At 44.5% G+C, this 26,505-nt stretch overlaps 1 protein-coding gene across 1 annotated transcript in view; it reads right to left on the bottom strand.

Annotated features, from left to right (window-relative positions):
• AGBL4 (AGBL carboxypeptidase 4) overlaps nucleotides 1-26,505 on the bottom strand; it is a 1,388,984-nt gene that overhangs the window by 140,439 nt on the left and 1,222,040 nt on the right. Inside the window, exon 10 of the mRNA XM_054036605.1 lies at nucleotides 1,354-1,506. Within this exon, the coding sequence (XP_053892580.1) occupies nucleotides 1,354-1,506 (153 nt within the window). The remainder of the gene's footprint in view (nucleotides 1-1,353; nucleotides 1,507-26,505) is intronic.

Below are 26,505 nucleotides of genomic sequence, written 5' to 3'. Positions count from 1 at the left end.
TCTCTAGTTCTCTCTTGTCAGCTCTGTACTGCAAAGCAATTACAGACAAGTCTCTATTACGTGAGACCACGAGAAACAATTTCTGCATTGCTCCTTGATGGGAAAACTTTGGGCTGGCATTACTGCCATCAGGAAAATGGCCTTGTTTCTGATCACCTTGCTTCCAGTCCTCAGACTTGGCTGCTCTTGTCTCTGATGCAGTTAATCCGTTGTTTTCCTGAAGCCAAAGGTGGGGAGCTCCTACCCTTTCCCTCTACCCTTCTGCCCCCCAATCTCTCACTTTGGTTAATTGAGATGGCATTATGGAGACAGGGAGGATGCGAGTGCCACACACCAGCTGTCATGTCATTCACAAGGAACCCCCGCTCATACCACAGAGCTAGAAACATAATGTGTGGAGGGGTGAGGGAGGGAGAAAACAGAGATTGACGAAATACAACTGTGGTCAATGAAAGGAGTCAGAATATGACAAACTAAAACAGATTTCTGCTGAGAACCGAAGCCTCCATCCTCTAGAATCCTTCCCTCAGTCTAGCTAAAAATGCGACTGATATCTTATAGAGCTGCTCAAAAAATTTCTCACTAAATGATTTTCCATTGAAAAAAGCTGATGCCAAGAAATCAAGTTTTTTGTATGTGAAAATGTATCAATATGATCAACATTTCCAACAGGAAATTATCAAAGCATTTCATTTTGACTTTATCATTGTTTACTTTTATGAATATAATATAATAGTTGAAAATTTTTTATTATAACGTAACATAAAAGTCAAAATTATAAAGCCAGACACTCTGGTTACTTTCTGCAGACCTCAGAAAGCTGTGAAGCTCAAAACCTTGTTCCCTTCCACCAGAGAAGTTGGTCCAGTAAAAGATATTACGTCACCCACCTTGTCAAAGTTAAAATGAAACATTTAGATTTTATCAAAATGAAAATGTTTCAATGAGGTTGGAACAAAATAGTTTAGAATATTTCATTTTGTGAATAATAATAATTCCAAGATTTTGACTTTTTGTCCAAATTTGGAAATCTTGGATTTCCGGAGGGACTGAAATTCTGTTTTTCAGCCTGCTCCAACGTCTTACAACCTTACAAGTAGGATGACTTAGGCTGTTAATATTTTGTATGTGGACAACTGTAAGATGTATAACCACAATATACAACTTGGAGAGAAGGGGTTGTGATCTCCACTGGTAATTGACGGAAAAATGGTGACAAACATATTGTCATTAACATTTGAAAATATTTCATGCTTCACATTAAAAACAAAATTCATAGACCTTCATTAAGCCTCACATTTATCTTTTTTTTAAAAAGGAAAATAAAAACAAAATAAGAGAAATGTTGCTTACAAACGAGAAATCTTCAGCATTCTGACAGAGTAGCTTCGGGAAAATAGCCTGTCTCTGAAATCGTTCTTCCTCTTCAAAGATGTTCCCATACATGAAGCCATTCATCATGGTGGAGTGGGCATGGATGTCAATATAGAACTCCAGGCTAATTTTCTATTGAGGAGACAGACAAACAAGCAAACATGAGATAGACCACAACAACATTTGAAAGGAGAAGCCTGTGTTAACAGTAAGGCTGCCATCCTTAAAACCATATAGTAGTTGTAGGGTCTGCATAATCAGAGAGCTATGCTGGCTATATTGCTTTGATTTATGCAAACCTATCCATGCCTCTTTGGCTCTGCAAAACTGCGGTTGAAATCTTGCAAACAAATGTGCTCTTGTGGGATTGTCAGTATATGCTGATCCCCATTGGGGTGGAAATATCCGAGTCTACTAACTCTCTAAACACTAAGGAGGACCCAATGCAGAGAAAAAGGCAGAGTGCCCTCAATTCTGACCTTTCTTTTCTCTGCTGTTTGTAGCCCCCTGTGCTTCTCTTCTTCATTGTACTCCCTAAATGGCTAGCAAGCTTCACTCTCCCTACCCAACTTGATTCCCCTGTGTTCCAGGTGTCAGCCTGACCATCTAATGACAATGCAGTCCACTTCCATGCAAGGACCTTAGTTTGAGGTCAAAGTCTCCAGGCTCCATTGGGAACCCTCAGAAGGGCCTTGCTCAGCCCCTTACGGAGGGGTTGCTTTGGGTCACTCTCACGTGACACATCCTGATTTGTTTTTCTACTCTTAAATGCTCAGATTTCCAGGCCTCAGGTGTGACATAAAAAGCTAGAACAGAATAGAACTCCATACACAGCCCTCCAACCCTCTTGAGCCAGAGGAAGAGATCCTGCAATACAGGGAACTTGGGTGGTGAGAAGCATGGAGCGTTACTAGAAGACTCCCTGCCTATAAAATGGACCATAGTAAAATCTCACAAGCAGCCAGAGTCTCACATTTAAGACCAAAATGTTTATAATACCCAGTAATTTAGTTACAATCAATACGTAGGGCCAAAATAATGACCTTACTCTTCAAGTGCATCTCTCATTGATATAAATGGGATATCAACAGCCAATCATATAGAACACTGTTATAATATATGTAGATTCCTGATCCCAACACAGCACTGGAGTTGCCCTACAGACATAGGTTACCCTTAATAGTAAACTGCAGGCAAAAAAATTGCCGTGAATATATGTTGATAACCATATTATAACAAATCCACCCAGGTCTTCACACTTTTCATGGTGCTGCACAACATGGGGCTACTAGGAACTTCATGGTGACAGCAGGGATAAAATTCAGATCTTCCTGCTCCAAGGGTGCAGGCCCCCTTACTGGAGCTAAGGGGAAAAAATTCTGTTAGCACTATCGGAACTGTAACACTCAGCTAAGTAGTCCTGCCACTATCCAGTACCAGGTGGTGGTACGTGAATATACCAGCCAGTATAGTACAATGCATAAATATATGCAGTAAATTTAGGCAGCATATAACGTATGCTAAGCTTGATAAGAATACATGCTGCTGCCGAGAAGTATCTAGGAGGACGCTGCATTACAAGACAGTCCAATGCAATACAAAAGCATTTCACGTGACACTAGTAGCAGCTCTCCTAGATGCTCTCTAATGAGGGAAGAGCATAATTTGGCATGTGATACTAATATGATTCAGATTTACTTTCCCTTGGCAGTAAACCAATGCACAACCCACAATGACTGTTTAGTTTAATTAAACAGCCAAGAGAGTAATATTGCATCTTATTAAGCCTCTCCTGTGTTAAGATGCTAGTTAATGCAATATCAATAGGTGACTATACTACATAGATAAAGGAGAACTTGATTGCATTTGACTCTAATATAATATAGTTAATTGTTTGCTACTGCCAAAACATTATACTGTGCTGTAGAGGACCAGCTTAACAATAAAAGCACACCAGCAATTCAGAGTTATACTATGGAGAGGAAAGATTAGCATATATTGTATGAAATATCAAGCAGAATTTTCCTCTTTAGAAAAAATCAGTTTCAAAGCATAAAGAAATTAACAACACTGGAGCACATTACTTTCCATATGATAATTTCCCCATCAGAAAGAAAATCTGATGCAATCGGATACTTCTCAGCATTTCATAATAAAATACTGTAGCACATTATAATAGTAGATTTGTAATGAGTGAATTGACATCTAAGAGGATTTATGATCTAGATATCTAAGGTATTTCTAAGGCCTCTTCTACATTTGTATCTAAGTGCCATACAAATTTAAGATACATAAGAATCCATAACCTAAATGATGTTACTTCCCTTCATTTCTCCACCTATGGGTGTGCATTAAAGTAAGGTTTAGTTGTAGAGATGGGATTGTGTTGTCATTTACATACATAGTTCTTGGAGGAAGACCCTCAAACATGCCTCATATTTGGATCTAAAGTCACTCAGTTTGGGTTCTTCTGATAATGATCTTATCTATGGATATAGGATACCCACCTACATGTATTTGAAAGTCCAACACCCATGGAAGCAAAGGATTTTTTTTAGCTGGTCTAGCAGGCTGTAACTAGGAGCAAATATTTAATATAAGCAACATTTAGGCTGACCTCCTGCATAACCCAGGCCACTGAATTTCACACAGTACTTCCTGCATCAAGCCTATAACTTCTGGTTGACCTAAAGCATACAGTTAGAAAAAACATCCAACCTTGATTTAAAAGACCTCAAGGGACAGGGAATCTACCATGACCCTAGGTAAATTGTTTCAGTGGTTAATTACCCTCACTGTTAAAAATTAGCACCTTATTTCCTGTCTGAATGTGTCTAGTGTCAGTTTCAGCCACGGGATTTTGTTATGCCTTTGTTTTCTAGTTTAAAAAACCCTTCACATGAGGAAGGATTTCTGATGGTAGTTACTTTTCGACCATGATCAAGTCACCTCCTTAACCTTCTATCTGAGAAGTTAAATAGATTCTGAAGTCTCACACTGTAAGATGTATATCATTTAATCCTGTACTGGACGGGACAAAGAACTGGAGTATAAACTGGCAAGTGTCTTGAGATAGGCACCAGAGTCTAGGAGGAAGAGTGCGAATATTGCACAATTTAAAAGAAAGTGTAATAAAGTTGACACAGCGGCCTAGAAGTCACTCAGTTTCATTGTCACAATAGTAAATTAATCCCTGGTGTATCTCTGACGCAGTCAAGGGAGTTACAGCAGAGATGAATTTAGCCTCTGTCTCTGGGTGCAGTGGAGTTGGTACTCTCCTCTCACCTTTCCTTGATCTAAGTATAACCTGCTCTAAGCACCCATGAATCCTGAACCCAGGGCTGGCGCTTCCACTAGGTGACCCTAAGTGGTCGCCTAGGGTGGCAGGATTTAGAGGGTTGCATTTTGCTGCCCTCGGTGGAAATTCAGCAGCGGGGGCTCCTTCCACTCCGGGTCTTCAGCGCAAGTTTGGCGGCGGGTCCTTCCCTCGCTCCGGGACCCGCCGTCAAAGTGCCCCAAAGACGCGGAGTGGAAGGACCCCCACCACCGAATGCTCAGAGGGGGAGCGCTGCCTCCTAGGGTTGCAAAAACCCTGGTGCCACTCCTGCCTGAACCACTGCCTAATATCACTTAAACAAGATGGTTGAAGGCACTCCGTTTTTGTGACTTACACACACGACGCAATAAGAATACCGAACTATTATAAGGCTCTTTTAATCCGTAGGTCTACGTGTTTTACAAAAGCGGTAAGTAGCATCATCATGTTACAGAACTGGACCCTGAGGCACAGAGTTGAAATGACTTTCCCAAGTTTACACAGCAGGCCAGTGGTAGAACCAAGAACATATCCCAGCTCTCCTGAGGTCCAGTATAGTACGCTAGCATAGTATTATTAAAGGGTATTCCTATCTTCTCCCAGTCTCCTGGATAAAATAGAAGTCTTCTGAGGAACTAGAATACCCTTGGGATTCTGAAATTCCTTTTTTTAAAATGATCAAGCCTGCTGCATTCATGTCACCACCTTCTAAGCAGAGTCATGTGATTAATTAAAAATGTTCAAATAATGCTTTTGAAAAATATAATGAGATTCAGCAGATAAATTATCTGATGGGCAAATCATTTAAAAATATTAATCCAATATCTTGAAATGTATCATATAAGTTATCTAACGAATATTATTTAACCAGTTCTTCTTCTGATCATATCTCATCTTTGTCCCTCAAATCCATATCAAATCCATCTCCATCCCACACATCCCAGTCCAAATCTGCAGTAGCCCATCCTATTCAGTGACATGTTACACATTGCTGTAATAATTGCCATTTACAGGAACTACTCCCAGATCGTGATGTATGAGCAGAACGATATTTCAGTGTTTCACATCTCTTTTCTTCTGAATCACGTTTATTATTATTTTATCAAAGGGAAACATCTTGCACATTCTCCATTACAGAGTAGATTCACTCACAGCATTGTTAATATAATACAAATGTTCCCAGTAGAAAGATTCTCTTTGTTCACAGGCACAAAGGAGCTGGCCTGGACTTACAGTGGACAATGGCAGCATAGATAATAGATAATACTCAGTCCTGCCATGAGTGCAGGGGACTGGACTAGATGATGTCAAGGTCCCTTCCAGTCCTATGATTCTATAGTTACTGTGCCGTTATACTCAATTATTTGCAATGTCCCAATCTGTGGAGTTTTGTTTTCCAACCGAATTAAGTTGTGTTCCCTAACTATAATGATCTCTCTCTCTCTCTCTCTCTCTCTCTATATATATATATATATTTATATATATATATATATATACACACACACACACACACACCTACCTCTACCCCGATATAACGCGACCCGATATAACATGAATTCTGATATAACGCAGTGCTCCGGGGGGTGGGGGGGTGGGCTGCGCACTCTGGCGGATCAAAGCAAGTTCGATATAACACGGTTTCACATCTAACGCGGTAAGATTTTTTGGCTCCCAAGGACAGCGTTATATCAAGATAGAGGTGTGTATATATATATATATATCCCAAAGCACTTCAAATATAGGAATTGTTTAGAGATGGGTAGAATTTTTCAGAGGAAACTTTTTTCCTCCAAAAACTGCAGATTCGGGTCAACTGAAACATTTTGTGAATTTACATCAATTTTGCCAATTTGTTTCAATTAATAAAAAAAACCTAAAACGGTGAAGCATGTCATTTCAACATTTCCTAAATGAAACCTTTTGATTTTTGTATTCAAACCAACTGTCTGTTTAGAAATTTGCTTCAATTTTATTTTAAAAACCTTTAAAAGAACTCCAGACCTAAACTAAACATTTTGTTTCAGGTTGACCAAAATGTATAATTCAATCCCAAACTCTTTTCCCCTGCCCCCAACATTTCGGTTCACCAAAAAAATTTCCATTTTGGGGCGCCCTAAAACAACTTGTTTTACATTGATGAATCATCCAGCAAGCTGAAAAATCAGTTATTGCGCAGTTCTAATGGTTTCTTCCATTCCTGACACATAGCAATTTCTCAGGTGTAATGCTGGCAGAAGAACTATACACTTTTAAGACCGGAGGTGAAGAATACAGAATCAGTCTGAAACTTCAGCTAAAATTTGCTTGGAGATTTAGATGTAATTACTTGAATGGGCATTGGCTAGGACTCTGGAGCTAGCACTGACCATCTTGCCAAGAGTGCTAGGAGATCTTTAGTGGCCATGAATGGTCAGGACCTCTGAAAGATGAATAGAACACTGGTCTTTTGAAGTTATTTTTTGGAGAAAAGATCCCTGTGAGCAATTAAAACCAATCCAAAATGGATTGTACAATCTGTGGGGCATCTGTACAGCACTTGGCTCAATGGGGCCCAACCTGGTTGTGGTTTTTAGACTGTGTCCAATATAAATGTTTAATACTAATAGGGGAAGGAGAAAAAATTTAAATGTGGCCCAAGCCCTTACATTTGCCTCAAATGCTATGTAGAAAATAACAAACGGCCAAACTTTTCTGGCTGCCATCACCTGCCATTTGAGAGAGTTACAAGTTACATTCTGCTATACGATAGTCAACTCCTCTCTTTCTCCTTTACAGGTAGAATGCAAAATTATTCCGATTCCTTATAAAAATCATCTAGCAATTTAATTCCCTCAAGTGTCTTTTCTTGGTGCTGACAATAAGTGGCAGAGATTTTCTCTCACTTGCTCTTTTTTTTTTTTAAGTAAAGCTTTAATTACCTATGAGAAGGGCTGACTCGGCTTAAAGAGCTAGAGAAAACAAAGACTTCTCTCTGCGTCAAACCAGGAATCCTTTGGAAATAGTTGGAATCACTTGGAGGGAATTCATCTCCAATAAGAAATTAAGTGTTTCCTTCCTTTAAAAGAATGGGCTTCACCTCTTCTTGCTCCTGACAGCAGGGTAAATGAGTGAGTAAGTTGTTCTTTGCTCTAGACTTCATTTGAACCCCTGCTAACATGATCCATGCTGTAGATAGATATCCTGGGTCAGCCTAAAGTTTCTGGCAGATATATATATGAAATAGAAGGAGAGGGGTGTCGTAGGAAGACAGCCTAAGACGTAAGCTCTTGTATTAGAGGCCTGATATGAGGCAGGACCCGCTCACAGAATTTGGCAAGAACAGGGCTAATATTGCAGAAATACACATTTCTAAGAAGTGCTAGTCACAGAGTGTTCATTCAAATGCATCCCGATATCAAATGGTACCAGCACATCCCAATATCAAGGATGGTATAAAAACATTTCCCAAGAATAACAGGAACACACTGACCCCCTCCTAAAAGATAAGGTCAGGATAACAGTACGTAATAGACATGTATTAATTGAACCAACATGTACAAGGTGATGGGTGATAGCTAGCCACGTCAGGGGGCAGTAACTACCTATGTCAAAGGTGCAGTAATAACTGGTTTGTATCAGGATATAAAGATGCATCTCAGAGGGAGTATTTTTGTCTGGCCTAGGGAGAAATGGAAAATCCCGCCGTTCACTGAGCTGGTCCGTTATTACAGGCATACATGTATTAGTGATCCGGTAGAGTTTCCAGGATACTAGTACCGTGCTTCATAGACAATAAACCTGGCTGGGTGCCTTCATCCCTTAACGGATCTTGTGGTCATCGGGTGGTTCACTCGAGGTCTGCCATGCCAGCTGTCTGCACAGGGCTCGGGCGACACACAGAGGGAACACACACACACACACACCCCCAAACATCTATCAACATCTAGCCACAGAGGGGAGAGGCAAAAGAAGTCAGGGATAAAGAATAAAAGCATGTGTCCATTGTCAAGGCACCAAACGGTCAAAGTAACAGAGAGGCTGGAATTTGGTGCATGTTGCTATTAAAAGGACGTTGGGAAAATAGATTCTTGCTTTTTTGCATTTTTATTTCATTAGTTGAATGCCTTTGGAAGGTCAGTAATTAAAGGACCAAAAGAAAAATGATATTAGTAGCTCGTGCTGATATGACCAAAGCTAGAGTCTGAACAGCGCAATTATGATTCTTAAGGAAACAGATTTTTTTTTTAAATCAATAAAAGCTATAATAAAAGGATAAATGTGCAGTGAGCCCAGAACATTGGCCACTAGAGAGGCAAGTGATGCAGGGAAAAGCCAAGCCTGTCCACCAGCTGTCACTTCAATATGGATTTTATTAATTCTCTGGTATAGCAATTCATTTAGAAGTAGCGTCAAAGAGCTTCCTTCTCCCACACAGATCACATGCTGGGGAGGGGGAGGAGAGGGAGGGCAGGGCTGCCCAGAGGATTCAGGGGGCCTGGGGCAAAGCAATTTTGGGGGCCCCTTCCATAAAAAAAGTTGCAATACTATAGAATACTATATTCTCGTGGGGGCCCCTGTGGGGCCCAGGGCCTGGGGCAAATTGCCCCCCCACCCCGGGCAGCCCTGAGGAAGGGAGAGAGATACCTCCTGTCATGCATCATACAGGGGTTAAAACCACAGCTTATCATTAGCAATGCACAAAGTAAAAAAAATATCCCCAGCCAGCTCCGCCACTGGTGTAAATTGTCACAAACTGGGCCGGCTCTAGGTTTTTTGCCACCCCAAGAAAAGAAAATTTTGGCTGTCCCAGCCCTGGGCTCCTCACTGCACTCCCCTGCTGCCCCAGCTCTGGGCTCTCCCCACCCACCCACACCCCCTGCCACCCCAGCTCTGGGCTCCCTCATTCCCCCCCACCATTGCCCCCCACACACACCTCCTTCCGCCACAGCCCTGAGTCACTGGTAACTCGCTCCCAGGGCAGGTCATTCAGCAGGAGTTTTAGATGTGCACAGAACACAGACAGGATTGGTTCCCATATGGTTACAGAACTGCAGTAAAGTGGAACAATTTTCAGCTTGTGTGATTGGAGGATATCTGGATGCATGTTATAAGACTGTCCTACATAAATGAGGAAAAGTTGAGGTGCCTTTATTATTCTTTTCTTCCACTCTTTCTTTCTATGGGGAATTTGCCAATGCAATATCACTGTCTTCCTTTTAAACAAACAAACAAACAAACAAAAGGCAATGGCAGTTGAAAATAGCAATTCCAGTCCTAATAACCACTGCGAAGTATTTCTTGCTCAATTTTATCCTACTTTTTCTACAGCAAGTTACAGTGGATCAGTATATTTGATTTGGGAGAAATGAAGTAACAGCTGCCCAAACTGAGCTTGAGCACTCCTGAATTTTGAGGTGTTCAAATCTGGAAGGCAGGTTCTGGGCGGGGGGGGCGGGGGGCCTGTGGCTCCGTGGGGGAGCACGGCAGCATGTATGCAACAGTATGTCTGGCGCTGCGTGGAGCCAGACATGCTGGTCTGAGTGGCACGGTAAGGGGGCTGGGGGGTTGGATGGGGCGGAGGTTCGGGGGGGGCAGTCAGGGGCAGGGAGCAGGGGGGGTTGGATGGGTCAGGGGTTGGGGGGGCAGTCAGGGGACAGGCAGCGGTTGGATAGGCATGGGAGTCCCAGGGATTTGTCAGGGGACAGGTAGGGGGTGCGGTCCTAGGGGGGGAAGTTGGAGCGGTCTCAGGAGGGGGCAGTTGGGGACAAGGAAAGAGAGGCTTAGATAGGGGGTGGGGTCCTGGGGAGCAGTTAGGGGCAGGGGTCCTGGGAGGGGGTGATCAGGGGACAGGGTGCAGGGGGGGGTTGGATGGGTTGGGGTTTCTGTGGGGGGCAGTCGGAGGGGGTGGATGGTGGCAGGGTGGGGTTACCCTCCCTCCCTGTGGAGTGTCCTATTTTTTTAATGTTAAAATATGGTATCCCTGCCCTTCCCAGTGCAGCTTGCCATTCATAGCAGGCTGCAGCATGAGGTCTCAGCTTCCTCACTCCCTCCCCCTCTTTCCTGTTGGTAGTGGCCAAGGGAATGCTGGGAAATGTAGTTCTTTCCCTGCTCCAGGGCTGGCTCTATAGGCAGGGAGCTAACCAAGGAACTACAGGTCCCAGGGCCCCCTGTTGGTTCTCAGCTCCCATGCTGGATCCCTGCCGCCCCTGCAAATGGGCCGCCCCAAGCACGTGCTTGCTTTGCTGGTGCCTAGAGCCGCCCCTGGTCACAAATCCATTTATTTCAAGCAATGGACAGAGCAGTTTCACTGAAATCAATACAGCTAAGACAATTTACATTAGCTGGGGATCTGGCCCTCCAAGTTTCAGAAGAGTTAGAGAAACTCCCACCAGACCAGGTCCTATGCTAAGCACCTCCTTTAGTCTAGAAACCCCACAATACAAAATTCACAAGACCTCCAGAACTTCCAGCTGTCTCTGGACTCCAGAGCAAGAATACAGAATACAGAGAGAATAGTCTATTTTCTGTTACACTGATACCAGCAGGAGTCAGAATGTGCAGATGCAACATAGAAATTAAACAACAAAAATAAGAAAGTTAGCCACATATTTTCAAACCTCTAGTGAGATGTCTGGGTTCATGGCCCACTACTAGGTAGGGTTACCATTCGTCCGGATTCCGCCGGACATGTCCGGCTTTTAGAGTTAAAAATAGCATCGGGGGGAATCTGTAAATGTCCGGACTCCCCCCCCCCATGCAGAGCGCGCGCTGCTGACAGGGCAGCCGGCCGGATGGTGCCACTTACATAGGTCTCTGACAGCCAGAGAGAGCCCCTCCTCCGCTTCCCCCTCCTCTCCCCTGCAGCTGAGATCCCTTCCTCCCTGCATTCGCAGATCACCAGCCGGCCGTTCACACCAGCAGTTTGGAGCTCCTTCCCCTGCGCCTCCTCCCTGGCACTCTCGTCTGAGCGGCAGGGTAAGAGGGTCAGGGGGTCGGAGAAGGGGTAGGGAGGTTCTGGAGGGGGCAGTCAAGAGACAGGGAGCGGGGGGGGGTTTGAGAGTTCGGGGGCGCTTTTTGGGGGTGGGGATGTGAATAAGGTTTTGGGCAGTCAGGGTACAGGTAGGACCCTGGGGGACAGTTAGGGTGGGGGGTCTCAGGAGGGGGCAGTCAGGGGACAAGGAGCGGTTGGGGTGTTTGGGAGTTCGGGGGGGGCTGTCAGAGGGCAGGGGTGGGGAGAGGGATCGGAGCAGTCAGGGGACAGGGAGCAGAGGGGTTTAGATGGGTTGGGAGTTCTGTGGGGGGCTGTCAGGGGGTGGGGAGTGGTTGGATGGGGCGTGGGAGTCCCGGGGGTCTGTCTGGGGGTGGGGGTGTGGATAAGGGTTGAGGCAGTCAAGGGACAGGTAGGGGGTAGGGTCCTAGGGGGCCAGTTAGGATGGGGGGAGGGTCTCAAGAGGGAGCAGTCAGGGAACAAGGAGCAGGGAGGCTTAGGTAGGGGGTGGAGTCCTGGGGGGCAGTTAGGGGCAGGGGTCCCAGGAGGGCGCAGTCAGGGGACAAGGAGCAGGGGCAGGGTTGGGGGTTCTGAGGGGGGTGGGAAGTGGGAGGGAGTGGACGGGGCAGAGGCGGGGCTAGGGCAGGACAGGGGAGGGGCTCCTCCCGTCCTCTTTTTTGCTTGCTGAAATATGGTAACCCTACCACTAGGTGAAGTATCAGAGGGGTAGCCGTGTTTGTTGCTTTTTACAGATCCAGACTAAGAGTCCTGTGGCACCTTGTAGACTAACAGACATATTGGAGCATAAGCTTTCGTGGGTGAGTACGTCTGACAAAGTGGGAATTCACCCACGAAAGCTTATCCTCCAATATGTCTGTTAGTCTACAAGGTGCCACAGGACTCTGTCGCTTTTTACTAGGTGAAGGTTTAGATTGATTTGGAGGGATAGCTCAGTGGTTTGAGCATTAGCCTGTTAAACCAAGGGTTATGAGCTCAAGCCTTGAGGGGGCCATTTAGGGATCTGGGGCAAAAATCTGCCTGGGGATTGGTCCAGCTTTAAGCAGTGGGTTGGACTAGATAACCTGCTGAGGTCCCTTCCAACCCTGATATTCTATACTAATTACTCCACCCATCTCTTCACCTCCCAGTGTGTGCCATACAAATGACAGGGTTGACAAAACTTACTTTTTTTTTTTTTTTTTTAAAATATGGCTGATTACCACAAGGAATATTTTTCATTGCATATAGCTATGCCTTTGGAGGTACAGAAGGTCTAGAGCCGGGGCTTTGAAAGCCATATCTAAGGCCCTTCATTTTCAGTTTTTAAGGATCTTTACTGAAAAATTCTCAGGTTTTACAAAAGCTATTATTCAATTTTTATTGATTTTCATTCAAATTTTGCACCATTCAAGTACTAATTATGTTAAGAAAATCCAATGCCTTAACATTAAGTAGGTTTGCTTATGTTAATAAACAATTAGTCTAGGTGTACACCTGAGTCTATTTGTTAAAGAAAGGCAATTTAGTGAAAGATACATACACACACACACACACACACACACACACACGTGTACGTACTATTAATGTACAGTTCATGAAATAAACCACAACATTAAACTGCTTTCACTTTCAATACTCTTTACTTTTCTCTAGTTGTTGCTTTTTTCTGTCATCCCGTCACCCAATATTAACCCTGATATTTGTCCAGAAAACTGGGAAGTTAATTTTTTGCACTGATTTTCACTTATTTGAAGGGGCAATTTTAAACAAAATAAACACTGAAAATGAAAAAAGCAACAGAGGGTCCTGTGGCACCTTTAAGACTAAGAGAAGTATTGGAGCATAAGCAAGTCTGATGAAGTGGGCATTCACCCACGAAAGCTTATGCTCCAATACTTCTCTTAGTCTTAAAGGTGCCACAGGACCCTCTGTTGCTTTTTACAGGTTCAGACTAACACGGCTACCCCTCTGTTACTGAAAATGAAGGGCCTTATTACAGACAGATCCTCCCATTTCACTCACATGGACAACCTCCTCCCATTTGCAACCACATGCATCACCTCTTCCATCTTCTCCTATTCATCATCTAACAAGTCACCTTCCCCCCTTCACAATCATGCAACATCCCACTGGCAACTACAGCTATTATTCATTTTTGACTATTTATTGGTGGCTCATGTTTCTGCCCCTTCCTCTGGAAACAAGGGGAGAAACGCAGCCAAGATGTCCACACAAGGAGCCACTGGTACATAGGAGGAGAGGGCATCTAGGCTGGTTCCTGCTCTTTGATACCAAGTGCCTTGATAAGCCTCTGGGGTCATCTTTTCAATGAGGAGTGTGGACAACCGTAGAAGAAGCTCTCACCATCGAAGTGGTGATGACACCAGATGTGACCTGCCAGCTCTTCATGAAACAAATGCAAGAGCTCTTCAGAACACATGGACCACAGCCTGACAACCATCATCTTTTGTGGATGGGATACCCCACCAACTACACTGGTTGCCATGTAAAAGTCAAGACTTGCCCTGCTCTAAGTACACCTCTACCCCGATATAACGCTGTCCTCAGGAGCCAAAAAATCTTACCGCGTTATAGGTGAAACTGCGTTATATTGAACTTGCTTTGATCCGCCGGAGCATGCAGCCCCCCCCCGCCCCCTCCAAACTCTGCTTTACTGCATTATATCCGAATTCGTGTTATATCGGGTCGCATTATATCGGGGTAGAGGTGTATAAGGAGATACTGCAATGTATCAAGTATCCCTGCTTGGTGAGTGTTGGCACTGAATGTTGTCAACTACTATATGGCTGATATTGACACGAATCTAATATAGCTATTAACTCTTCCAAAAGACTGGGAAAGAGCCCACTGTATCACATACTCTTTTAGTTCCATGGGTTCAGTAAATAAGATGAATATAGTGCTCATAAAAGTTGCTAGACTGACAGCTCTAAAGACTGCAGGCTTCTGTTTATCCACAGAATAGGAACACAATGCCCTAGTGTGCGTGTATCCTGCTCTGAAGTGACCATTGGTAGGATTGAGAGAGCAGGTGAAGGCTGGTTTAATGGTTCAAGCACAGGACTTGGCGTTTGCAATTCTGAAGTTCTAATCCTGACTTTTTCACCTTTTGCCTGTTATTCTCACCAGTACAGCATTAATAATAATACTCTCCTCCTGAGGCCTGGCTTGGAAAGCACTTTGAAGACATGAAGCACTTTAGTGGTTCACATTGAGTATTAATTCATCTGCCAGGCCAATTCACTCTTTGACCCCCCTGCAGAGGCTTCCAGTTAGTGTCAGCTATGACACTTTGTGCGATTTGAGCAGCTGGCCACCAGCAACTGGACTGAAACCAGCCACTCACACAGGACACAGATGAGTCATCAGATGGTAGTAACATTTGGTCACGACAGGCCTGAACTGGATTTGAAAGGGTGACCTAGAGGTGAAAGACTCCCTCAAGAAACCTTTTGTATTCAAATGCATATTAAATTAGACATGGGCTGAGGAGACCATGTTAAGACCCAGATCAGGTTTAGACAAGTCTTTGAGATCAAATGCACACACAATTTTTGTGCAACTTTAGCCTAGGGCTAAATAGGAACCAGGAAATGAGCTCCTTCTGATTTTGGGTCTGACCCAAAACCAAAACTATAAAGGTAGGTTTGAACAAGGGCATTTTAATCATATCTCACACATAAATTCAGAAGGATTTGGATTCAGAGAACTGGTTTTCACCTACATCATAGAATCATAGAAACGTAGGACTGGGAGAGACTTTGATAGGTCATCTAGTCCAGTCCTCTGCACTGAAGCAGGACTAAGTATTATGTAGACCTTCCCTGAAAGGCATTTGTCAAACCTGCTCTTAAAAACCTCCAATGACAGAGATCCCACAACCTCCCTAGGTAATTTGTTCCACTGTTTAACTACCCTTACACTTCGGAAGTTTTTGCTAATGTCTAACCTAAATCTCCCTTGCTGCAATTTAAGCCCATTATTTCTTGTCCTGTCCTCAATGGATAAGGAGAACAATTTATCACCCTCCTCTTTATAACAACCTTTTATGAACTTGAAAACTGTTATCATGTCCCCACTCAGTCTTCTTTTCTCCAGACTAAACAAACACAATTTTTTCAATCTTCCTTATAGGTCATGTTTTCTAGTCCTTTAATCATTTTTGCTGCTCTCCTCCAACTTTCTCTTTCCCAGAGTATGTTGCTCAGAACTGGATGCAATATTCCAGTTGAGGCCTCAACAGTGCTGAATGGAAAAATTACTTCTTGTTTCTTGCTTACAACACGGCTGCTAATACATCCCAGAATGTTGTTTGCCTTTTTTTTTTTTTGGAGGGGGGGGGGCAACAGTATTACATATTTTGTTTGTGATCCACTATGTCCCCCAGATCCTTTTCTGCAGTACTCCTTCCTAGGCAGTCATTTCCCATTTTGTATTTGTGAAACTTGATTATTAAGACCATTTGGAACTCTAATCCTGTCCTCCAAAGTTCTTGCAACCCCTTCCCAGCTTGGTATCATCTTCAAACTTTATACATGTGCTCTCTGTGCCATTATCCACCTCATCGGTGAAGATATTGAACAGAACCAGACCAAATACTACAGGTTTATATTAGAAGGCTATGTGATTGTGTGATTAGAGTAAAAACAAAGGGCAAAGAAAGGTCCCAAGCTGTTATCTCACTGTGGGCTTTTGATAGACCCACTGGATTCCACCCATCTCTAGGCCCCACGCCCAAATCCCTGGCTACTCAGTTTGCACAGAGTGCATCCCTTGCACGGACTCTTTAAATCTCACTCTCTCACCCTGCTGTTACCTAGCAGCTCTGTGTTCTTGGGGAACCAAGGCACAGTATCCAGCCTGTCTGACTCATGAAAGACCTTCTCCCCCCACCCCACCCCAGCCTCTGCTTGAACCAAAACCGATCAGAAGAAAAACTTACAAAAAGCAATGGAAAGGCTGTGGGAGACACACAGATACCCCTGGGATAAGGATGAGAGGGTTAAGGAAACTCCCCTAGCCTCATTTGCATGGAAGATGGGACAAAGAGGCATCTCCATTAGCAAACAGAATGGAGAACAGAGATTCCAAAGCAAGAACTGCATGGAACTCTGGGACCAGAAAAGTAGGGAAGCACTGCATGATGGGGGATCTCTGCTCCAGATGTTAATGAACCCACGCCTGCACACACCCAGCTCAGCAGTTGGCTGGGATGGTTTAGTTGGGGATTGGTCTTGCTTTGAGCAGGGGGTTGGACTAGATGACCTCCTGAGGTCCCTTCCAACCCTGAGATTCTATGATTCTATGATCAGACCAATTCTAGTAATAAATCCTTTATTGGTATCCAAAATAGTGAAGCTCCCTAATTGCATTGTGAGCTCCCTGGAAGGAACACTGCCCACAGCCAGGAATGATCAGCTCCTATGGTCTAGCCTGAACAAAACAACTTTGGTATACTCCCTTGAGCCATCAGTTTACACATAAACAAAGCTAGTGTTCTCCCTTGAACCATTGTTGTTTCTCTACAAAAACCCCTACCCACGCTCAAGTAAGTGTTCTGATGCCTGGATCCAAAATCTGCATCTTTTCCATTGGGAATTCATCTTCTCCTGACTGATCGTGCTGGGGGCTCTGCCTGTCTCCAGCACTCCGGACCCTCAGCTACCACCACCACTTGAGACCCCCGATGGATTCACGCTCTCTCTCTCGGTATAGCCTTCTGACCCTGACTTGTGTGATCACTTATAGTTTTCTAAACCGGACTTTTATAATCAAATTTAAGTTAGATTTAATATTATCACTGTTTTGTTTGTTTGGCTCCCCTTGTATGGTTATTAGGCAATAAATAACTTTCACGGTTAAGCTGGTTGCTTCTCTCTCTCTCTCTCTCTTCCCCCCCTCCCCCCCCCCCCGTGGGTGTTTTTTGGCTTCCCCATTTGCTCTGCAGCAACGCTCCCCGTACCTAAGCTAAAGATCCCTGCAGAGCCCAAAAAGCCAGTGGGGTTTGCTCATCAAGTGGGTTACTACCAGAACAATTGTAATGTGAAAGTGCGGATAGAGATGTGCGGAACCTGGGACATATGAGGGTGGCAGCTTGGAGGTGCTGCTCGACCCAACCTACTGAGTCCAGGGACATATAAGGGGTCAGCTTGGGAGTGCCGATTAACCCGGTCCTTTCAGACGCGCTCTGTTAATGTGTGTGTGTGTTCATCTGATTCTGGGGCTGGAAGAACCAAGCCCTGGGGAACCTAGGTCCTGCAGGATAGCTCCATTGGGAGGGAACTTGCAGCAGGGAGAAGTAGAGCTCCATATGAGAACACAAGTAGTAAATTGACAGAAGTACAGAACCCCCTCTCCCCCCGAAGAATAATCCTAATAAATGAGCGCACCCCAAAGTAATGGGCAAAGCTGGTAACACTGCACAGAAGAACTTCACTGGTTCTGCTGCAAGAAGGCTGTCCATGAGAAGGGATGGGAATTTGGCCAAAAAAACAGGAGGTTCAGTGAAACCAATAGATGCCCTCTCCCAACTAAGACTTCTTAGTAAGTAAGACCTAGAAATAACCACTGTTCCTTGTGATAAGAAGTAGAAGGATGGATCTGAGCAGGAAAAAATGTCTATGACCACATTCCCTATTGCCAATGTGTCTTAGAGCGATGTAAGAACTTAAGTGTTAAATCCAGAATGCATCTGCCATGGTGCAGGTTTCCTTGCTTGGTTCCTGATGGCACGTTATGCTGCTGAGGGGACCAGTGAGAAATGTTTCAGTTCTGAAAATAGAGGTTCTTGCCTGTGGGCATTTGCCCACTTGCATATTTCTGACTTGTCCTTTGTGAAACACAAAATGAAGCATTTGCCACATCGAAGGAACACTTTGATGGTGTAGCTGCCAAATTTGTGTATTGTCCCCCAAGCCCGTTGGACACCGGTTTGTAGTCTGTTTCGGTAGAAATAATTTTGCAACTGCGGATATGCAACCATCTCTGGGGTAGAACTGACACACAATTTGTTTATAGTACTCATCAAAGTGACAACAATTTAGGGCAAGAAGTGAAGGATATTGTATCCTGATGAAATTTGGGGGGGGGCTTAAAATGTAATCACTCACCCTGGAATTTGACCAGTGGCTTTTTGCAAGAAGGAATCTTTAAATATTTAATGACCACAAAAGTCTTTCAGATCTTGACTGAAAGCATTTAGGGTATAAGAAGAGGGAAAAAGAGAATTCCTACCTGAGATATAAAGGGAATAGTACGTGTTAGAGTGTATAGTAATGTGTTTCGAATAGAAACACTATAATCCAGACAACCCTTGGACATGCTAATTGCAACACCTGTCTGTGCAAGTCTGTTTCCTAGACAGGATGTGGCAAAGGCAGCAAGATGGAAAGAAAGCCATACATACTGCTTGTTTTCATGTGCATCTCTGAGCACCGACTACTGCTAATCATAACAGACTTTATGGTCTGATCCTAGAGCTGCAGTTTGACTGCTGCAATATTGAGTTCTTAGCAATTGTGATACTAATATTTTGTGCTTTATGAGCATGAATTAAGGAAGCCTCCCAACGCCACTGATGTGGGCATTCTGTCGCTTTACAGAGAAGTCCATTGTGTCCCAAAGATTAAATTGCCTATAGTCACACAGCAGTCAGTGGCAGAGCCAGGAATGGTACCAAGGAGTCCTCAGTTGCAGTCCCCTACTCTAGCAGGTAGACAGCACTCCAATTAAGTGATCTTTCAGAGCCAAATCAGAATCAAACTGTGAAATAACCAGTTTTCCTAGCATTATTTTACTCTCTGGATTAGGACCCCTGTGATTCTTGGAAATTACGTCTAAAATAAATGAGGGCTCTTCCTTGCTGTCAGAATCAAACTAAAGAAAGGCATGTTACTACGATTGCTGGTGTCCAAAGTATCAGTCAATATCCATGTCACTGCATGAAGGATAAGTAAAAAGGAGATATATTAACCTGGATTCAAACGGACAAAGCCCTGCTTATCAGAATCAGCACATCTGTCAAGTTAGGTGGAAAACACAGAGCGAGGGGGAGTTAGTATACAAATGTCATGTGGCAGGTTTTGTTGGTTAGTGGGAGTTTGCAGTACATGGATGCTAATCATATGTTCCAGAACTGAATGGCACAGACAGAAAAGTACACTTGCTCTCATTCCTAATCTTCTCAATGTAGTCTTACAGCAAGCAGAAATCACCGATTGAGCAATGTCAAATTCATGGTCATTTCCCATTTGGTTTCCTCTTCTCCCTCCCTTGTCAACTTCACTCTACGCACAACTGGATGAGAGCAGGCAACAGAGCACCTCCAGGTGAGAGATAAGAGGAACAATTTATGTGGCAAGGGCTGACAAATAGTAGCCTCAAGGCACTGGAAGTAGCTTTGAAACAAGCTAGATAACTGGACACTTTTTCCCTTGAGCAGAGCATGATAACTAATACAGCCAGGGGTACACCTGATGCACCCTTCCAACTCTGATTGACACTAGCACCCAGGCATGGACGGAAGAATAGGGTTTCTTGGATTTTAGTGACACAGAATCCAGTTGGCAGCACAGGTCTCTTTCACTGCGGCTCAGGCCTTCCTCCCTATGCTTTACATTTTGCAATATTTATCATCTACATAGTGTTGTAAACGTGCACGGTACAGTCGAAGATGGATTTGTCTCAAGCCCACTCTGGTTGGATCCCCCTTAGGGGTGAAAGAATAGATCCACATGCCCTCCGCAGGCCACTCACAACTAGTCTTTCTTGGGTGTATCTGAGAATCCTTTTACACCACTTCCTATAGGATTTCAGGCCTGGACTACACTATAGAGTTAGGTCGATGTAAGGCTGCTTACGTTGACCTGTGTCAGTGTTCACACTCCAGCCTTGCTCCCGCCGATGTAAGTGCCCTACTACCTTGACATCATAACTCTACCTCCACGAGAGGCATAGGGCATATGTTGGTGTCGTTGGGGAGATGCAGTGTCTGTGTAGACACTACAGGCTACTTACATCCACTGCTGGCTGTATGTGTGTATATATATATCTCCTCAATACATGTTTCACTCTATATGCATCCGAAGAAGTGGGCTGTAGTCCACGAAAGCTTATGCTCTAATAAATTTGTTAGTCTCTAAGGTGCCACAAGTACTCCTGTTCTTTTTGCGGATACAGACTAACACGGCTGCTACTCTGAAACCACTGCTGGCTGTCATCCTTGTCAATTTCATGGGTCCAGCATAGAGTCATGAAATTGACAAGAAAGCCACTCACGGCTCAGGCTGTCACCCTGGGGCCGGCTCCCTGCTCTCAGCCGGCCTGCTGCCCAGGCTCCCCACCAAGAGCCCAAGTGCTGCCCGGGCTCCTGGCTCCCCATTGGGAGCCCGGCAGCCGCCCAGGCTCTGGGCATGGACCTCCCTGCTGGGAGCCCAAGCGGCTGCCCTGTTAATGGTGGAGAACGGGAGCCCGGGGGCAGCCATGCTCCCAGCGAGGAGCAGGGATCCAAGAGCCGGGGGGAGGGACGGGCAGCTGGACTCCCGTCGGGGAGCTGTACAAAGCTGAGAGCCTGGGTTCTCAGTTCCCCACACTCCCCCTTAAGTCAATGGAAGCGCTCCTGGTGAAGTCGCACACCACCAACAGAAGGAGGGCAGCGTGGACATGAACTACCGCAGTAATTACTGTGGTGGCTGTAAGTCGACCTAACAGAGGACTTGAGTTTGTAGTGTAGACATGCCCTCAGAGGAGATGTCTGATCCTAGAGCCTTTGAGAGGAGCTGCAGCAGGAATAAGCTATGTGGTGTTACCCTGTTTCCCCGAAAATAAGACATCCTCCGAAAATAAGGCCTACTTACAGTTTTGCCTCTCGTTGTAATATAAGGCATCCCCCCGATAATAAGACCTCCCCGATAATAAGGCATCCACCGATAATAAGGCATTTTTCATTTCTGAAAAATAAGACATCCCCTGAAAATAAGACCTAGCGTATCTTTGGGAGCAAAAATTAATATAAGACACTGTCTTATTTTCGGGGAAACAGGGTAGGATGCTCTGAGGAGGACCCAGCTAAAAGTGACTGAGCAAATCTGCATCAGCTAAATTCTGAAGAAAGATGCTTGTCACCTCCAGACAACACTGGCTGCGTTAGAGACTTAGGATTTTTTTTTTTAAGAAAATGAAGTGTTTGACAAGAAAGATTTAGATAAAACAAACTCCGATGACTAAGACTGTGCCAGTTATTTAGTGGGCATTTGTGACACTTTCTTGGGGTGCCCAGAACTCTGGGTGACCTTGCTACCCCATTGCCTTAGCAAAAGAGAGATTTGCTGGTGCTAAACTGGGTGACTGCTCCCTATCAAAAAATGTCTCAGGACTCTGCCAGCCCTTACAGGTAAAACTTGGTTCACCTCCATTCCTGAGTCCCATGGAAGAGGGTTCCCCTCAAGTATCCAGCCCCCGTCATTGGACATTCACAGAAATTACCAAGTTCACTGTTTCTAAAGATACAATTTATATACCAGCTTGTTTGATTCTCCTAAGCATTCACACTTTGCTTAATATTACAGCACTGAGATCTGCTCAGGATAAAACAACGAGAAGTTTATTAATGAAGACAGAGATTTAAGTGATACTGAGTCAAGACCACGGAAACAGACATATTAGAAATAAAACAGAAGCGTAACATGTTTCTGAGAGACTAAACAGAACTCTAGCAGGCTAAAATCTTTGTCTAAGTTAAGTTTCTCACCTCAAGGAGCCTCTCAGCCTTACTAACCCACCCAGGCCAGGATCCAGCTTTCATGCTCCCTCAGTGCTGGAAAACCAAGGCGTTCTCCTTGCTGTGTCTTATAGTCCAGTAAACCTTTGAAATGTCCCCCAGATAAAATTCTTCTCCCTCATTGCTTATTCCCCAGTGTGGTGAGGCCATCCTGCTCGTCTCATCCTCCAGTTAACTTGCTTTCCCTGTTCACTCAATATGGAAATATAATTCCCATTGTCTTTGGCTTACCCTGACCCGTTTATACCCAAGACCTAGGCAGACAAGCAAATCAACATTCTTTTGTCTAGGACAAACTTGTTTTCCAACCATGCCAGCTTAAATTTGATTTTTTTTTAGTACATACCTACGGCTTCTTGATGAATACCCCCCGACGTACATCTCCCAATACTTATAGTAGCCAGTATGATACAAGCTCTTATTTGACGCCTTACACAACATTCTTCATAGATGAATACTATGACAGCAATATGTTAGGTGTAGTAAGTTTGTCAGGCCTAATAGGAATTATCATTACATGTCAGTCAGCACTTTGTCAACACCCACGGGTCTACAACCTGCTCTGTGGGGTTTATAGGAGCAGCCATCATGCACCAACCCGCCATCTGGCAGCTTGCTGATGCTTACGTACCTAGGACCCAGGCTCCACCCCCTGCAGTCCTATTGGTGGAGTCCCAGCATAACTGATTGGCCAGCTGGCCCTACTTAAGCTAGCAGCAGGTACAGGAAGCTGTCTGAACAACTGGACTCCACTCTGTTCTGGACGGGGTGCTTTGTGCTTCCTGCTCCCATGGCTTGACTTCCTGGCACCCTGACGAGGCCTGTTTCCTGATTGGTGGTTCTGACCTCCAGTTTGTCTCCTGACTCTGACCTCCTGGTATCCTGACCCAGCTGACTCCTGCCTTGTGACCGCAGCCTCTGGCTCTGACTAGTAGGTCTGGCCACCCATGACCTGACTGTGACACACTTTGCCAGTTGGCATTGAGGGGCTCATAGGGTCACAGAGTTTATTGTATCTCTCTGCAGAAAAAATAAAGCAAAGTAAACAGAGAGAGCGAGCACAACTGCCTACGCACGGAGTACAAAGAACCATTTACAACTGGGTTTTGCCCTACTCTTGAATGAATGTGCTACATTGCCACCCAGTGGGTGAAGGAGCATATTGAAGCTCCTACTTCTCTCAATCGTATGCATGCTATGGACAATTGGTGGCCTTTACTGCCCTAATTTCTGTCTTGGCTTTGATGCACTGTTTTCATGCTGTCCCGAGGACACTAAAAACAGTAACAACGACTGCACACCCACCCACCCACCCACAGAGTTGGCGGTTTGCAGTCACGAGCTATAGAAAGAGACAGCCAGATCACGTTGTGGCCCAAGTTGAAAGATGAACATGCAAGCCACCATCTTGGCCGTCACCAGGCAATAAACCAGGCACCGCCAGAGCTGAAAGTGTAAAGTCTCTACAGCTTGAGCCAAAGAGCCAGGCTCTCGCATTGAGAGCTGTAAGAGAACCAGGCTGTGCTCTGTGGATTGGGCACAGACAGGGGTACTTCACACTCACTGAGCAGTAGGTTACACAAGCACAAGCGTAAACTGAAATCCACAGGATGGAGATGGAACACCTTGAGGCACGTGGTTCTTGGGCGGCAAGTGGGATTTCAGCGTGTGAGTCCTGTGTCTTTTCAGGAATGGGGCTGACTGGGAAGTCAATAGTCCATCCATTTAAAGTGATATCCAAATGCCCCCCTTGCCACATTAGTTCTCCACCACCCTCGAAAGCGCAACACATGACAAGTTTAGCTGAGCATGGCTTGGCCCAACACTCTTTACAGCCCTACAGCACTGTTCTGAGCAATGGCTTGAGTAGGCACCCGATAGTCATACAAGTCATCCCCCCCGCCAAGCTCCCATCCCCACAGCTGCATGAGGGGGAAAGTCTTCAGGTTGTCTATGAATTCTCAGTGCAAGTGTTTCTGTAGATTGAATTCAGAAATCAGTCAAGCCATTCATGATTTTATGGCTTGTTAAAAGCCCAGCTTCCGTATAAAATAAGACTGAGCAAATATAAGTAAAGATCCCGTTTGTCTTTCAGGAAAGCACAGTACATGGATAAAAAGGACACAGAACTATGTTCTCTTCTCCCATCCCAACCAGAGGAAAAATGCGGCCTTTATCCTTGTGGCCGAGTGTTGAATTCAATCAAATCCCTAGAACTGGGTGAATCCTTCTGTTTCCACTTAGCACAGTGCTATGATATCTTTGCTATGCTCCTGTAGTTATGACTCGCTGGGACATCACAGGCATTGCTGGTGGTTTGCAGAAGCCCTGTTGTCAATGTGTAGCCAAAGCAGTATTGAATCTGACCAGGAAACTGCACACACAGTGTCTCACAGGTAAACTAGGCTGGCTACCTGAGAATGTGCAAACTTCAGTGAAAGACCATATGTGTAATATAGAAATTAATATTAAAGGGAACCAAAACACAGGAGTCAGGCAAAGATGTTTCATACATATCATTGTGACTGGCATCACCAGGTGACGCTGTTACCCATAGCCTTATAAGTGCTTTTTCAGTGGGTGCAGGCAAGTTATGACTTTTGGGAAGACATGCAGCGTTGTTAGTTTTGGGTTACGTAAGGTTTTGTGTAGAGGCAGTTTTGGGAGAGGGGGAATTGTGAGAGTAGCAGGAGAATTTGCTTTCTGCCTTAGACTCAAATTCAAGTAAATTCTTGAGGCATCCTGGGAACTGGGCGTTGGTGCTGGACTGAGACTGCTAGAAGAAGGAATCGTCCTGCATGCTGTTTGACCATCTCTTTTCAGAACTGGTTTTCATGTGTAAATAAAGCAAGTTACATTTAGAATATACCCAGACTCCATGTCATTGATTTCTCCTCAAATAAGAAGATCACCTGCCAGGCTGTGGACATCGGCTGCAATTTGGCAAGGGTAACACTGGCGTCAGAATGAGACACCAATGTCAAAGAAGGAGCAACGAACAGAAACACAGACCTATAGCTGTATTCCAAAAGGAAGGTGGCAGAGGTCGATCTGGGATGGTAACTGTTAACAGTATTGTGCAGTGACATTATCCTCTCTGTGGCCCTATCATGGAAGAATCCACTAATCGTTAAATCGAGAACACTCAGATATCAAGAAAACAAACTTCCCCTTGTGAAATCAGAAATGCCAAAAAGAAGATCAGAATAAGAGCTCTCAAGAACTGGGTGAACTACAGATCAGAACATGTTTGCCAACCGCTTGCCAGACTCAGGAAGACACAAAAGAGCCAGGAATCAGGTGAAAAAAAATACATCCTGGATTTTTTTCAGCTGGATTGGAAGTGAACTGAAATGCAGTCTGTGACTCAGAAACCAAGTGAAAAATGGCTTCTTGGGAGATTAGCTGACTCTCCTGACCACATGGCATCGCCTCAGCCAATCAGGGGCACAAGAGAAGTCCCATGTGAACTCCATCATGTGACTTATTCTACATTACCTATTCTAATAAAAGGCACCATCACAAAACACAAAGTGAAAACACACCACAGACAGCACCATGAGGAAAGTTTTCTGAAATCCAGAAAGAGCAGGGGGGGGATGGAGGGGAAAGTTTGCATAAAGCTCTGACAGCTCGTTCCACTGAACCAGCACTTGGTTCTAGCACATAGTTCAAACTCAAACATCCTCCAGCCATTTCCCCCGAACCTCAGTATTTTCAAAGTTTGAAAACACCCAAGACTATGCAGTAATAAAGTATGTTGGTTTCTTAACTGCTTCTCTTTGGCTTTGAATTTATCTGAACTGAGGGGGTTTCTGATGATCTCTGATGTTTGGAACCTGATCTTGTCATCATTACCTTCTCAGACAATCTTCATTCGCCTGGATGTTGGTATATTGTAGGAGGCAGGAAGCCTAGACATTTTTATAGCAACTACCTGCCAACAGATTTCAAATTTTTATCCTTTCAAAATCCCACATCTGTCTGTGTCTCCAGGCACTGGTTCAAAAAGTTCTGCATTAGTTATTTTTATTATCAACATAAAAATCT

The sequence above is a fragment of the Malaclemys terrapin genome, chromosome 8 (genome assembly GCF_027887155.1).
Source record: "Malaclemys terrapin pileata isolate rMalTer1 chromosome 8, rMalTer1.hap1, whole genome shotgun sequence".
In the NCBI taxonomy this organism is placed as follows: domain Eukaryota; kingdom Metazoa; phylum Chordata; order Testudines; family Emydidae; genus Malaclemys; species Malaclemys terrapin.
The sequence above is the reverse complement of the archived record's forward strand: the minus strand, read 5'-3'. Positions and strand labels throughout refer to the sequence as shown.